This window comes from Meriones unguiculatus, chromosome 2, assembly GCF_030254825.1.
Source record: "Meriones unguiculatus strain TT.TT164.6M chromosome 2, Bangor_MerUng_6.1, whole genome shotgun sequence".
In the NCBI taxonomy this organism is placed as follows: domain Eukaryota; kingdom Metazoa; phylum Chordata; class Mammalia; order Rodentia; family Muridae; genus Meriones; species Meriones unguiculatus.
In genome coordinates, this window is record NC_083350.1 from 85270718 (window position 1) to 85285070 (window position 14353).

Consider the following 14353-nt stretch of genomic DNA (forward strand, 5'->3'; position numbering starts at 1 on the left):
TCACACCAGCCCAGTGTTCACATGTGGGTGTGTACTTCGATTTGTCTCCTTGTTGCTGGTTGTGCTTTGCCTCCAGAAGTTTTTTGTCCTCTCATTTCCTTTGTGATGGGGTAATTCTGAGATCATCGGAGTGCCTGGCTTAGTGTCGGGAATACAATGCCCATTATCATCTTGGCTTCCCTTTCTCTTTTCTCCATCTCTGATGAGAGAAACCTTTCATTGTGAAAGCATTTTGGCTGTGTTGCTTGAACATTTTGCAGCTCTCGGGAAATGTTATGTATGTTGCTTTCTCTGAAGGCTGAGGGAGCGTGGTTGCAGCTGAGTCATGAGGCAGGTGACCCTCCATCAGCCAGTCCTCCTTTGCTCTGTCTTCCATGTTTGGCATTTATAAACACTCTCCTCTCTGTTCTGAAAAATTTCTGAAGAATTATATGACCACTAATCTTACTTATTCCTTTATTAATATTTATAAAAACTGCAAATCAGATTCCTCTATTTTATGGTGCTTCCCTCCCCTCCCCTTCCCCTCCCCTGCCCTTCCCTTCCTTTCCCTTACCTTCCCATTTTTGTGTGTGCATGTATGTGCATATTAATGTTTATGGGGTGAGCACGTGTGCATGCATGTGGAAGCCAGAGGGCAGCTTTAGTTGTCATTCTTCAAATGCTACCCACCTTTTGGGCTGGAGCTCTCCAAGCAGGCTAGACTAGATGGCCGTACCAGGAATCTGCTATTTTCTCCTCCCCTGTGCTACTGTCACAAGCACATGCCTCCATGCCCAGCTTTTAAAAATCAACTCAGGCTGGCCTGCCTGTAAGACAAGTACTTTTCTGATTGAGCTATCTCCCTAGCGCCCAGTTCAGCTTGCCTTTCCTTGATCTTAAAGACCTGTTAAGCTACGTGTATGTGAGCATGTCTGTATGGGAGTATGTGCATGTGAGGCATCAGGTTCCCTGGAGCTGGAGTAATGGGCAGGTGTGAGCAGCCTGGTGTGGGTGCTGGGGACCCTCTACAAGAGCACTAAGAGCAGATCTTCAACCCTACTCTCCCTTCTTTATTCAGTGCAACACTTCTTTCCTAGTGTTTCCTCAAAGTAGTTTGGAGAGGTGGGTCCTGTTGTAGGCTCTCTTTTCTGTACAGAGAGAGAGGAACTAAGCTGCTCAGTCAGGCTCCTGTGTGCAGAGCTGTCTGCTTCGCCTCTAAGAGAAGGTGGTGTCAGAGGAGCTGCTGGTGGCACTTGAAGTGAGAGGCCATGGCAGCTCCAGGCTCAGCACTCACAGAGAGAGCTCAAAGCCTACGCCACTGAAGTACCGTCTGTGCCTTATACCTCAGTGCTGCTGCTGTGTCCCGGGGGCATCTCCAGAGTGGAGGTGCGCTAGGATAAAGCTGGTGGATGTTCAGTTTAGTTGATGAGCACACTCATATTTAGAGATAATTCTAAGCCAACAAGCCTGAATAACTGTAAGAACTCACTCCTGAGGTAAAGTGTAACCACTGCTCAAAATGTCTTCCGATCTGTGCTATCAGTGTCCCTGCTGGGGTTGATCCTGTCAGTCAGAATCTGAGGAGGGAAAGGTCCAAAGGAGGGAAGCCTTTGCTGACTTGTTTCCTCTCTCCCCACCTCGCTTGCTTCCCTCCCGGAGAAACAGGACTGCAGGCACTGCCAGTAATAAGCTGTGGTACGCCTCTCTGGTCCTGGCGACACTCCTCATGTACTCTGTTGCTGCCGGAGGCTTGATTCTGATGGGAGTGTTTTACACACGGTGGGATGGCTGCACCGACAACAAGATTCTCCTGGGAGCACATGGTGGCCTGTGCGTGCTCATCTCGCTGGCAGCCATCTTGCCCTGTGTCCAGAACCGTAAGCATGGCTTGTCTTCTTCAAAATGTGTTTTTCCTTTGTGACTTTGAGCAAAACCTAATGGGTTGGTTTTTCTTTCTTTCTTCCTTTTTTTTTTTTTTTTTTTTTTTTTTGAAAACCCACATCATTCTTTAACTTCCTGTGGAGGGGACTCAAGCCTCCTCTTCATATTCCATGTTCATTGAAGGTGAGGGTTTACTTTGTGTCCAGAAAGATCTCAATGTAAGCCAATAAGTAGAAAGACAGTACCCTACAGGGAACCTTTAAATGGGAAATGTGCTTAGTCTCTGTTAAGCAAGAGATTTGTAAATGTGACATGATGTGTCCTGGTAAAATCTGAACCACAGGGCCCAGAAGGAGCTGCTCCTGGCACCGTCTTGGGCAAGTGTGTAGCAACCAAGAACAGCCCTGGCCCATGAGCCAGGAGAGAGGAAAATTTAGCCTGTTTCCTTCCAGTCTCATGAGCAGATTCTGCTTCAGTGAAGTCAGCGGAATTTGAGCCTGGTTCAGGCTAGTTCAGAGCCACAAAGGAGGAGACAGTGGGACTTGAAAACACCTTAGTGAGTAGAGGTGGGAACTGTCATTAATAAGCTACCCCTGACCTCTCAAGAATTCTCATTAATAAACTACCTCTGACCTCTTAAGTGAGCATGCTGAAGCCATGCTGTTTTCAGAGTTATAAAAATGTCCCCAGTCTGGTGTTTCTTAAAGGATCTTATTTTATAGGTGATTAATCTGCACATGCCATTCAGATTTCTGGATAGGAAAAGAGTATGGACAATAAATGTATAGCCCCTTTGAATCTTTTCCAAAATAGTAGATTTGAAAAGCCAGGCATGGTTGCACGTGCCTGTAATCACAGTACTTGGGAAATAAAAGTTGAAGGATCAGAAGTTTAAAGCCAGCCTTGACGGCATAGGGTGTTTAAGGCTGGTCGGACTCATCCCCTTCAAGGAAAAAAGAAACAGCTAGTAGCCGCTGTGGGTAAAATGACTAGAATCTCCTCTGGTCAATCTCACCTTCTGAAACAGGCATAACATTTTGAAATATTTTGCTTAATGCCATTAGTTTTAAGGGTGTCTTATTCCCATTCCAAAGATCAGCATTATGAAAACCTATTGCAATACTTCTATGGATAATTATAATTGAATAATGATAATTTGAGAAGGAATTTTAACCAGAAAGAAGCGTGAATGAATCCTTTTAACAAGTGATTGAAAATCTCAGCAAAGGGAGACCCCTTGTTGCCAGATTCTGTAGTGACTCCAAATGATTCCAACACTAAGTTGTACCTTAAAATTATAACTTTCTCCCAGTGAATGTCATGTCCCATAGCTCTTCTGTTTAGCCTGGACCAGGTCTCGTACTTGGTGTGGCCAAAGTGGTTTCTTATTTGGTATTGTTTATTTTGTTTTATTCTGTTTTTGTTTTGTGACAGCTAAGTGCTTGTGCTTCATAGTTATCTAATGACCTTGTATAATCGACAACCAGTGTTCTCTGAAATTTATCTATTGCACTAAGCTAAAAAACAACAGTGATTTTTTTTTCCTGATCCTGTGATTTATGAACTAACGTTATAAACATCAGGGAGAGTGGGATTGAGAGAAAGCTCAGCAAGTAGAGGCACTTGCTGCTAAGCCTGAGGACCTGAGTTCAAGCCCTGGGACCCGCAGTGTAGAAGGCGAGAGCTGACTCCTGCACGCTGTTCTCTGACCTCCACTCTATGGTACTTGATGCATGCATACACCCACCCACACATACATATATATGCACATACACAAATACACACACACATACACACACACATACATACACACACATACATACATACACACACATATACACACATATACATACATACACACACACATATACATACATACACATACATACATACACACACATACATACATACACACATACATACAATTTTTTTAAAGCCCTCAATGGTCTGGGCATTGTGCTGCATATGTTACAAGTTTTGAAGCGTTGTTTATGGAGAAGTTGGGCAGAATTTGGCATCTTTAAAATAGCAGTATTAGGGTAGGCACATCCCCACCCATTTTCAGTTTTGGCTGTGTTGTTTCTGGGACAAACACTTGATTAGGGTCCTCTTTTCTCTGGCAATGGCTGTCTTAAGTTAAGGGAGCTCCATCCATTGGTGGAGGTGTGGGGTCTTGTTGCCAAGACTTCAAGCCTATCTTCTGTCTGTCTCTCCTTCCTAGGGCAGCCGCACTCTGGGGTGCTGCAGTCAGGGCTCATAAGCTGCTATGTCACCTACCTCACCTTCTCAGCACTGACCAGTAAGCCTGAAGAAGTCGGTAAGCCTGTTCAGAGGTGTGTGCTGATGGTGCGCACATCTTCATTCCCCAGAAATGAGCAGTTGCTGAGCTACTGAGGATCGATAAAACAGGGAAGCAAGATGATGTAGGCTTTTTCATTAAATAAAGTCTTCAACAGCGAACATGAAAATTTCTTCTTACAATTTTTTATTTTATTTTTTAATTGTAATTGTGTGCGTGAACACAGCTCTGTGCGGGCACCCAGGAGTCCAGAAGAGAGCATGTGATTCTTGGAAGCTAAGTTACAGGCCACTGTGAGCCACATGACATGGGTACAACAGCAGCAACAACTGGTTACCGCTGCGCCTTCTCTCAAGTTCCCCAGCCTTTTTTGAGTCTCCCTGCTGTGCCAAAAGAAACATGAGCAGAGATCAGCTTTTGTGATTGTGTTTAGGCCTTCACTGACTTTTGTTGTTCTGCACTGTCAAGAACCACTTTATTTTATTCTGTTTTATTGGCTTAATTTTGTTTTGATTTTTTTGTTATCAATTTTCCCTACTTCAGGAGGCTATTCTCTGACAGTGAGATTGAGTGAGACGAGCATGACGTTAGGGAAGCACTAGGCACAATTTGAACCTGGGCCTGTCTCTGGCTGGCAGGAAATGTCACTGTCTTAGATGACATATATTAACAGAGAGAACAACACAGAGAAAGGAACATGACCCTTGGACCAGACTCTCTGAGCTCTGGTCTATGTGTGGTCTCTAGAATGCAGTGAAAATGCCCATGATGTGTGCATCAGTTCATCAGACAGAACAGTTGCTAGCCCACAGCAAATGCTGTTACTAGTGTAAAATCGTTACAGTGATTATTTTGAAAGTTTTTAAAGTCAGGGTTCCATAGTCCTGGCTGACCTAGAACTCCCTATGTAGACCAGGCTGGAGGAAAAAAGCACAAAAATCCACCTGTCACTGCCTCCCAAGTGCTAAGATTGAAGGTATGTGCCCACCAAACCAGTAATATTTTAATCTACAAAAGTAGCAATGTATTAAATTGGTATTATGAACCCCAAGCCTTAAGAGCAAATGGCCAAATTTTCATATTGATTTTCTAGATATTTATATTTTATCTTTATCACTTTTGTGATACATAAGGTATACATATACATTACATATAAAATATAGAAATGTATGAATGTTCAGGTATATTTGATCTTCTATAAATCAAGTAAGTGGTGTTAACTTAGAAAGCAAATGCAATGATTACTTAGATACAGGTATCGGCTTAGGACTCACTGTGTAGCCGGGCTGGCCTTGATTTTGTATTCTTCAGACGTGGCCTCCTCAGTGCTGGGATTATAGGCACACGTCACACGTTCAGTCAGGGTCTTGTCTTCACGGTAATAGTGCAGAGTGCAAACTGGAGGTTTTCCAGTGAGCGTGGCTTGCCCTGAGCGTAATCACATGTGTAAAAGCTCAGGCCTGACCCAGTTACTTCAAACTGTCTTTTACAACTGCTTATATATTAATCTCTGGCTTTAACTTAACGAAGGTTTTGTTCATAGTATTTTTTTTTAAATAGCAAGTATTTCCCAAAACAGTAAAACACTTTTATTTGTAATTTTAAGTAGTACTACCTAAATATAAGTGTTATATTTTGTTTATATCTTACAAAAATCATTTCCTCTACTGGCCTGAAAAATAAAGGGTTTTTAAACCATAGCTGATATGCTTATATTTACCCTTTCAAGATGAATTCTAAGATAATTTCAGTTTACCCTCAAACAGAATGTGTGTTTGTAGAATGATTTCTGTACTTCCCTGTTTTGGGGTCAAGTTGGCAATCAGATCTAGCTAGATAATCCTAACTGAAGCACTATGTTAAAAAAAAACATTACTGAGAGAATTATTATAAAAACATTTATATCTAGCTTCTTGACTTATTTCTTAAAGTTTCCGACTACCTCAGGGGGTTTCCAGGTGACAGGCTGAAAGAAGCTGTGTCCCTTATGCAGTCTGTAGTGACCAGTCCCCAGCTTAGGAACCGTTACACCATCTCTAAGTGGCTGCTCACACCAGGGACCTGTGCTCTGCCCCTCTCTTCAGAGGCTTGTGGATCCAGGTGTTTTTGTTTTTTTTTTTTAAATAATAACAATAATAATTTTTAAAAATGAATCTAACTTTGTCTTTACTGTTTTCTGTTTAATACAGGAAAAGAGCAAGAGTGACTAAGTTATCACACCCTTGAACACTTAACTAGAACACAGAGGGGGTGCTTGTTCCTCATGGGTGCTGATATGGAGAGCAAGTGTTCTGAACTAGCAAAAGTGTACTCTGTGAAGACTCAGACTCTAGAGTAGGCATTCTCAGTGTGAAGGGCTTAGTGTTGGGAGGGGTCACGCCAGAGCTATCTGCATCTTCCCGGAGAGGTGCTGTCAGGTCCAGTAGGCATGACCAAGTTTGCTTTGTGTTATTTACAGTCCTAGATGAACACGGGAAGAATGTCACCATATGTGTGCCTGACTTTGGTAAAGACTTGCGTAGAGACGAAAACATGGTGACCTGGCTGGGCACCATTCTCCTCATTGTGTGCATCTCATATTCATGGTAAGTCCTAGGAGTCATTGAAATTAAACTTGCAAGCTCCAAAAAAGTAAAGGGAAGGTTATTTATGCTTCAGACCCTGCCCATAAGAGAAACATAGCCAGAAGTGACAGAGCGGGGTTGCTGCATGGCCTCCTATGTGAAATCATGTACTCAGTACTCCATTGTATGGGGGAATGGAGTAGGTGCATGTTTTGTCTAAAAGACAGTTTTGAAGAGTAGTTGCTATGTCATCTCTGAAGAGTAAGAGAGCATACAGGGAGGAAGATGAAAATGTAGTATATGCAGGGTGTTCTGGCAAAACTGTAATCCAAGGGAAACAGCATTTGGTTTGTTAGCAGTGGAGAGAAAGGTTGGTTGTTCTAAGCATCCAGTGACAACCAGAACCGTCCCTCCTCTCTGCACTGAAACCGCAGTGCTGTGAAATGGGCCAGGTGACATCTCCAGGGTCTGTGGAAAATGTGTAATGTAAGCAGGCTGGTTCACATGCCTGTGCCAGAGGAGACTGCACTTCAAAGAATACTTCGAAGGTTGCTGGAGAGAAAAGTAAGGCTGGAAATGGTTGGTTCCCTATACTGGGTCCATATTTTACTGATAATGAAGCCTCCTTTTGACAGAGCCTTCCAGAATTGGGTTTTACTTCAGTGTGTTTTATGTTTTGTTTCCGTGTATAAGAAATTCAACTTGTGGGCACATTATAACTTTCCTCTTGCTGAAACTAAACAATCCTGGTGGTGCCAGCCTGTATAAATAAAATATCTGAGCACACTGACAGGCTCTCTAACAAATCCTGCTGAGAGGAAGGGCCAGCAAGGGCCTACACAGTGTGTTTGCTCAGAACTGTGACCCAGCCAGGGAACGCGTGCTCGTGCGCCATGTAGTTAAAGGGATGGTTCTTTAGCCCTGCTCCCCAGTCTGCCAGTGTCACATGACAGTCTTTCTTACGTCAGAAGGAATCTTGGTGGAGGTCTGTTCTGACATTTAGTTCCATCAGTTGTCTGTTGAATGCCTGCTCTCCTGAAGCAGGGAGAGGTGGGGCTGAGCAGTCAATAAAGCTCTCCAGTGCCCATGAAAACTGAGCTTGGTCACGCATACCGCTAACCTAGTGCTGATGTGTGGACAGGTGCAGCCCAACTCGAGCTGTAGGTTCAGTGAGGGGCCCTGTCTCAAGAGAGGATGGTGGGAAGAGACTGAGGAAGACAGCCACTATCTTCCTCTGACCTCTGTGTACACACACATGTATGCATGTACACAGACACAAAATTTAAAAAGAATAAGGAGGATTCAACTCAGTGATCAGTTCCAGTAAGCCCATACCCCATGCAACTACTTTCCCTGCTGGTTGTGTGCTGGCTAGTTGTTTGTCAGCTTGGAGGAACCCAGAGTAATCTGAAAAAGAAGCTTACATTGAGAAAGTAATCCTATCAGATTGGCCTGTGGGCAAGCTTACAGTGCATTTTCTTGATTAATGATTGATGTGGGAGGGCCCAGCTCACTGGGGGTCAGTAACATCCCTGTGCAGGTAGTTGTATTCGGAAGGAGGCTGAGAAAGCCCTGAGGAGCACACCAGTAAGCAGCACTCCTCCGTGGCCTCTGCTTCAGCTCCTGCCTCCAGGTTTCTGCCTTGAGTTCCTGCCCTGACTTCCTCAGTGTTGGGCTGTGATGTGGAAGTGTAAGATGAAATAAGTCCTTTCTGCCCTGGTTGCTTCATGTCATGGTACTTATCGCAGAAAGCAAACCAGCATGTGAGAATGTCAGTGAGTGGAGCTGCAGTGATAGCAGCTTATTTGTACAGTATTCATGCCAGAAGAGGGTACCAGAACTCACTATAGATGGTTATGAGCTACCATGTGGTTGCTGGGAATTGAACTCAGGACCTTTGAAAGAACACCAGTGTTCTTAACCTCTGAGCCGTCTCTCCAGCCCTCCTTTAAGAAATCAAACACAGTTGTATTTATAAAAGTCCCTGGGAGGAGGCATTGGAGAGTTGGCTGAGGGGTCGAAAGCACTGGCTGGGAGGAGGCACTGGAGAGTTGGCTGAGGGGTTGAGAGCACTGGCTGCTTTGGCGGAGGATCCAGGTTCAGGTCTCAGCACCACATGGCAGCTCACACCCATCTCTAACTAAGCTCCAGTGCAGGTGCTCTTTTCTCTGTCCACCAGGCACACATGTGGTACACAGACAGATTTACAGGTAAAACACTCACACTCATAAGTAAATCTTTATAAAAACAAGCCTAGAAACTCCCAGGAGGAGACAAACCAAACTCGTGGTGTTTTTGGTGTTTTGGTTTGTGTGTTCATTTGCAGTAAGATAGGATTTCTCTTTGTCATCTTTTGCATTATCAGAGGAAATTATAAGGGTTTTTAGCAGAGTGAAATACTTGTTTTTGAAAGTTAAACAGTGTCCACTGAAGTTGGGGTTGTGGGGCGAGGGAGGCAGTAGTTGTCCCTTTGCTAGCCTGGAGGTTTAGATTTACTGCGACCATCAATGGGATGACAGCAGAGTCCGACTGGGTCCGTTGCATAGATGGGTAGTTGTGGGGTGTCTCAGTACGGAATTTTTACTCAGATTTGTTTCCTGCTCCTAAGAGTTGTGAAGACTCACTTTGGAGTATCTGTAATCCCAGCTAATGCCGTTGGCTGAGGCAGGATTAAAAGCTTGAGGCTAGCCTCAGAAACTTAGCAAACCCCAACTTTGTTTTGTTTTAAGTCACTTTTAGGACTGGGAATGTGGCTCAGTGGCAAAGCCATCCACACATGTGTGTCCCCTCCTACCCCTCCCCCCACAGATATACATACATGCATAAGCAATAAGAAGGGTTCAAGTCAGTGGCCATTTCCAGAGAGCTCATAAGCCACCACAGCTTCGCACAGTGCTCAACTCCCAGCCCACCCCCAAAGAAAAATCACTTTTGAGTTTGGGCTTAGCATAGTGGAAATGAATTTGCGTGCAGTTCTATATGTATAAAACCGTAGATCTAATCCCTGGCACGACAGAAACAAAACAACAACAAAAACCCAAACAGAAACAGAAAAATAGCTTTTGAGAGAGATGGTCTGTAAGAACTGAGGCCGCACAGGGGGGCTTGGCCAGATGCTCCCCGAAAGCGCCAACTTTCAAAGCTGACAGCTGCGTTTTAGAAATCTGTCCAAATGCCAACAGCAAACGATATTACTGAGTGCTGGTAGTTACACTGCAGGACTGGAGTGGCCAGTGGAGTGAAGAGAAAGAGCAACAGCTCAGTTGCACGTGGGTGCTTCTGTAACTTGCTGGCTTGAACACACTCCAGGAGTTGGCTCTTATCATGTGGGGTCTGGAGCTTGATGCTTGTTGTAATTCCCCTCTGCAGCATCAGGAGGCGTCAGTGTGCAGACTGTTATAAACAAATGGCTTGGCTTCAAGATCACAAGGCTCTGATTCAGACTTCTTAGGGCCTTGAGAGGACATGCTGTTAGAACACCAGGTAGTTTGCAGATTACAAGGGGAAAAAAGTCACCAGTGCTCTGTGTAAGACCCAGGATTGTCTGGGATTACGTTTTGTAATATTGAAAGCTTGGCCTACTCAGCTTTTCTCGGTTTTCTATGGGCTCCTGCACCACCCCCAAATACTTCCTTAGGCATCATGTCTGCCCTGGGTCCTCTGGACACTTCCTGGGAATACACTTTACTCTGTGTTATCTGAACCTTTTTTTCCTGGGCTGTGTGCTCTCTAGAGATCCCACCTGGTGCTGAGGAGTTACTGCTGTGAAGGAGTGTCACAGCCAGGACCCCAAGATGGCTGCCCGGGTTCCATAACAGTTTGCTTTGTTAGTCCAGCCTTCCCACCTTCTCCTGAATCCTGTAACAAAGTCCAGCTTCCACTGGACATCACAAAGTCCTTAATCCTTCCTTGGTCTACAGGTTCAGATTGCTATATTGTTATTTCCAGTTAAAGCTGTCAAACTGGCTTAGACCCTGGAGTCCTTTGTACCTGTGAAGGATGGAGTGCATTCCTGCAGCTCTCCACCTCGGCTTCAGGAGACTTGGGCTAAGCCTCTTTTGCTAGATATGTGGAGAGATGATAGTCACATAGTTAGAAAAAAGTCTTTAGGGAGGAAAGATTTATTTTGGCTCATGGTTTCTGAGAGTGTTCTAGGTTTCTTTCTGTTACCATGAAGAAAACCACAGCTGGCTAGACTCAAGATAGTCATCTGGGAAGGGGAACCTCAGCTGAGGAAATGTCCCCACCAGCTTGGGCTGTGGGCAAGCCTGTGGTGCATTTTCTTCATTGATGATGATATGGGAGGGTCCAGCTCGGTGTGGGCAGGACTACCCCTGGGCAGGTGGTCCTGGGTACTCTCAGAAGGCAAACTGAGCAAGCCAGGAAGAACAAGCCAGTAAGCAGCACCCTCCATGGCCTCTGCATGTGATCTTGACTCCAGGTTTCTACCTTGTTTGAGTGGCTCCTCTCCAACGAAGGACAATGATATGGAAACTGAAATAAACTTTCCTCTCCAAGTTGTTTTTGATGGCGGTGTTTTATCACAGTAGGGGAACCCTTAACTAAGACAGTGACCAAATAAGGGTTTTTTTCACCTTACAGCTTGTAATGCATCATAAAGGGAGATCAGGGCAGGAACTCATGGCAGGAACCGGAGCAGAAACCACAGAAGAATGCTGCTTACTAGCTTGTTCCTCGTGGCTTGCTCAGCTTCCTTGTACTGCACAGACCTGTCTGCCCAGAGGTGGCGCTGCACACAGGGGTGGCCCTCCTGCATTGATCAGTGAAGCTTTGAACGTTTCATTGCCTTTCTAACCTAAAGTTTCATACTCCTCACAAGCCTTCCCAGAAAAACATGGGCCGGTCTGTCACAGCAACAGCCAACTTTTTAGTACCAAGTTCTGTTCTAGTTGCTTTCTGTTGCTGGGACAGGGTGCTAAGCTGGGTGACCTGCACAAGTAGATCATTGGGAAGCATTTGTGTTACAAAGTATTCCTTGCTTATTTTCATTTTAGTTTTTCTTAACAGAAAAGGTTTAAGCCATCTAGGAAAATACCCACTGAATATACAAGTGGGAAAGCTAAGAGTCTATATTAAATGCTAAACAACTTCCTCATTCAAAGTAGGATGCTCACAGCAATACAGCGCGTTGTATGGAACAGGTATGGTGTTCTGGTAAAGATTGGCTTAAGCTGAGAAAAAAATGGCAGATTAAGGAGGAGTGTTCATTTGGCATATTCTGGACCTGCTGCTCTTATTTAAGAAGAAAGGAATGGTGGTGATTTGCTTTTTTATTTTAGAAATCCTGCCACCACTTCAGCAGCTAGCCAGAACTCTTTATGCGTCAGGAGCATGGGGTGGCCTCCCCCGGTGCCCCCAGAATTCAGTTCTCCTTTGATAGTCCTGAATCACTGACCACACAGCATTGTGGGGACATGATTGACCTTTGTCACACAGAGGCTGGACGGAGGCATGGCGTGTCCTGGGCCTGCCTTGTCAATTTCCTAGAGTTAAGAGAGGTGTGTGACCTCCAGCATAGTCTGGGACTTTCTTGGGATCTCCTGGGACTCGTGGGACTTTGGCTAGTTCTGCTGTGAACTACAACACTATCTCAGGAAGCACTTGCGCCCATTTGCTCTGAGCATGTGGCAGAGGTTGGGGTGTTGCAGTAGTTTGTAGAGAGAAGGCAATGTACTGAAGACTCTGTGAGTGATTACAAGGAACCTGGGCATTTGAGGGCGGGATCCAGAGACACTGAACAGCCTGTGTTGCGTTAGCTGTTCTCTGAGCGGTGAGAGATGGCACCACTCAGGTGCTCGTCTCTGTCCACCATGCTTCACCGCAGGGCACAGCACTGACACGTGTAGCCCCATCCCAGAGGACCCCCGTGAGGCTTCCTATCGCTTCCCTGCAGCTCGTTGAGCTCTTTTTCTCCTTGACCAAGAGTGAGAGGGAACCAACAAGATGCTATTGCTTCCTGGGGTTGATTTGGTGGACATGAATCTTAATTTCTTCCTGTCCACTGTGAGCCTTGCTTCTTGAGCAACAGCAGTCACCCTCTGTGTCCTTGTAAGCTCGGTTCTGCGTGGGGCAGGGTAGCTGCATCTTCACCAAAGAGCCCCTAATGCTCAGACAGGGCCTGCCACCCACAGCACACATGGCCTGAGGAATTATTTGTGAAATGAATGTATAAAGTTGGTTAAGTGTTGAATATATCTCAATTTGTTTAAAACACTTCCATGTTTTTAAGGGAGAAATAAATACTTTTACCTTTGTGAGTCAATGTTACATATCAGTTTACCTCTAGATGTGGAGGAAAGGTGGAAAAAAAATTTTGGATAGAGTCTCCTGAAGGCCAGGCTAATTGTGAATGAACTGTGTAGTCAAGGATAGCCTTGCATCTCTAATCTTTGTGTCCCTCCTCTCAGATCTGGAATTACAGGTCTGTATAACCACACCCAGCTGACGTGGTGCTGGGAACTGAGCCCACACCTTTCGGCGCACTATGCGGGCACTGTGCTAGCTGTGTTACAGTGCCTAGATTTAAAAGAGCAAAGCAGGCCAGCAGTGTTTTCGACAACTTTCAAAGGGTCTTCTTCCTCCTCTGGGTTCTCTCATAACTCTAAGTGAGACCAGAGAGAGAGAGAGAGAGAAAACAATAGAGAGGGGGGGAAAAAGAAAGGTAAAGATGAATTATTAAGTGACTCTAGCACTTGAGCGAGGAGCAGCTGTGGCACCTGTGAGGCTCACCCAGCCAAGCAGCTTTCCACTCCATTCCAGATGGCAGCCCCTCACTTGTGCTCCTGGTCTTTTTTTTTTTTTTTCCTAGTTTGACATCAACAACACGGTCAAGCTCCGATGCTCTGCAGAGGCGATATGGAGCCCCTGAACTGGAAGTAAGTCCCTTTCCTCTTTTTCCCTTGCTTTAGCTCCAGCTGATTTCTCAGGAGAGCCCTCTGTGCTGGTGGTGTTTTGTGTTTTTGTTTTTTTTTTTTTTTTAGACATATTCAAAGCAAGCTTTAATTAAATACTGGCCAGGATGATGGACTCTGGCCAGGTCCATTCCTGGTTTCCAGAAAATGGCAATGGGTAACATTTTGCAGAGGCTTAAAATGGCAATTCCATAAGGCCAGAGTATTTCCCATCAGCTACAATAAGGGGCAAGCAAATATCCTGACGTCCTCCCTGCCAGCATGCCTCCTACAGCCAATCAGGAGCAAGCATACATCACAGTGTATTTCCTGCCCATGTACCTCCTCCCTACATGTGATCAACCACATCCAGTGCAATTGAGCCTAAAAAAACTTGAACAATAAAAAGACAACCTTTACACAGTGCACAAAAGATCACCCCAACAGTCCCACCTTTTAGTCCAATAAAAGGCTCTTCCTCTAACATCAGTAAACTATACACAATGAGAGCTATCAGGTAAGGATTGCATTCACAATGTCTAGTTTATCAGTATTTGCCAACCTTCGAGAAAGGATTTTCTTGGTGACTCCAAAGTTCTGTACCTAAATCATTGTCTATCATATCTTGCATTTATCAACCTAAAAACATCTTTTAAGAGCTTAAAACATTTTCTTTGATCCTTTACAACTTAAGCTTTTATGTCTTTCAACCTTTA

At 44.8% G+C, this 14353-nt stretch overlaps 1 protein-coding gene across 1 annotated transcript in view; it reads left to right on the plus strand.

Annotated features, from left to right (window-relative positions):
• Positions 1-14353, plus strand: part of Serinc5 (serine incorporator 5) — a 98798-nt gene that overhangs the window by 74212 nt on the left and 10233 nt on the right. Inside the window, exons 6-9 of the mRNA XM_060377780.1 lie at positions 1648-1859; positions 4085-4180; positions 6621-6747; positions 13556-13622. Of these exons, the coding sequence (XP_060233763.1) occupies positions 1648-1859; positions 4085-4180; positions 6621-6747; positions 13556-13622 (502 nt within the window). The remainder of the gene's footprint in view (positions 1-1647; positions 1860-4084; positions 4181-6620; positions 6748-13555; positions 13623-14353) is intronic.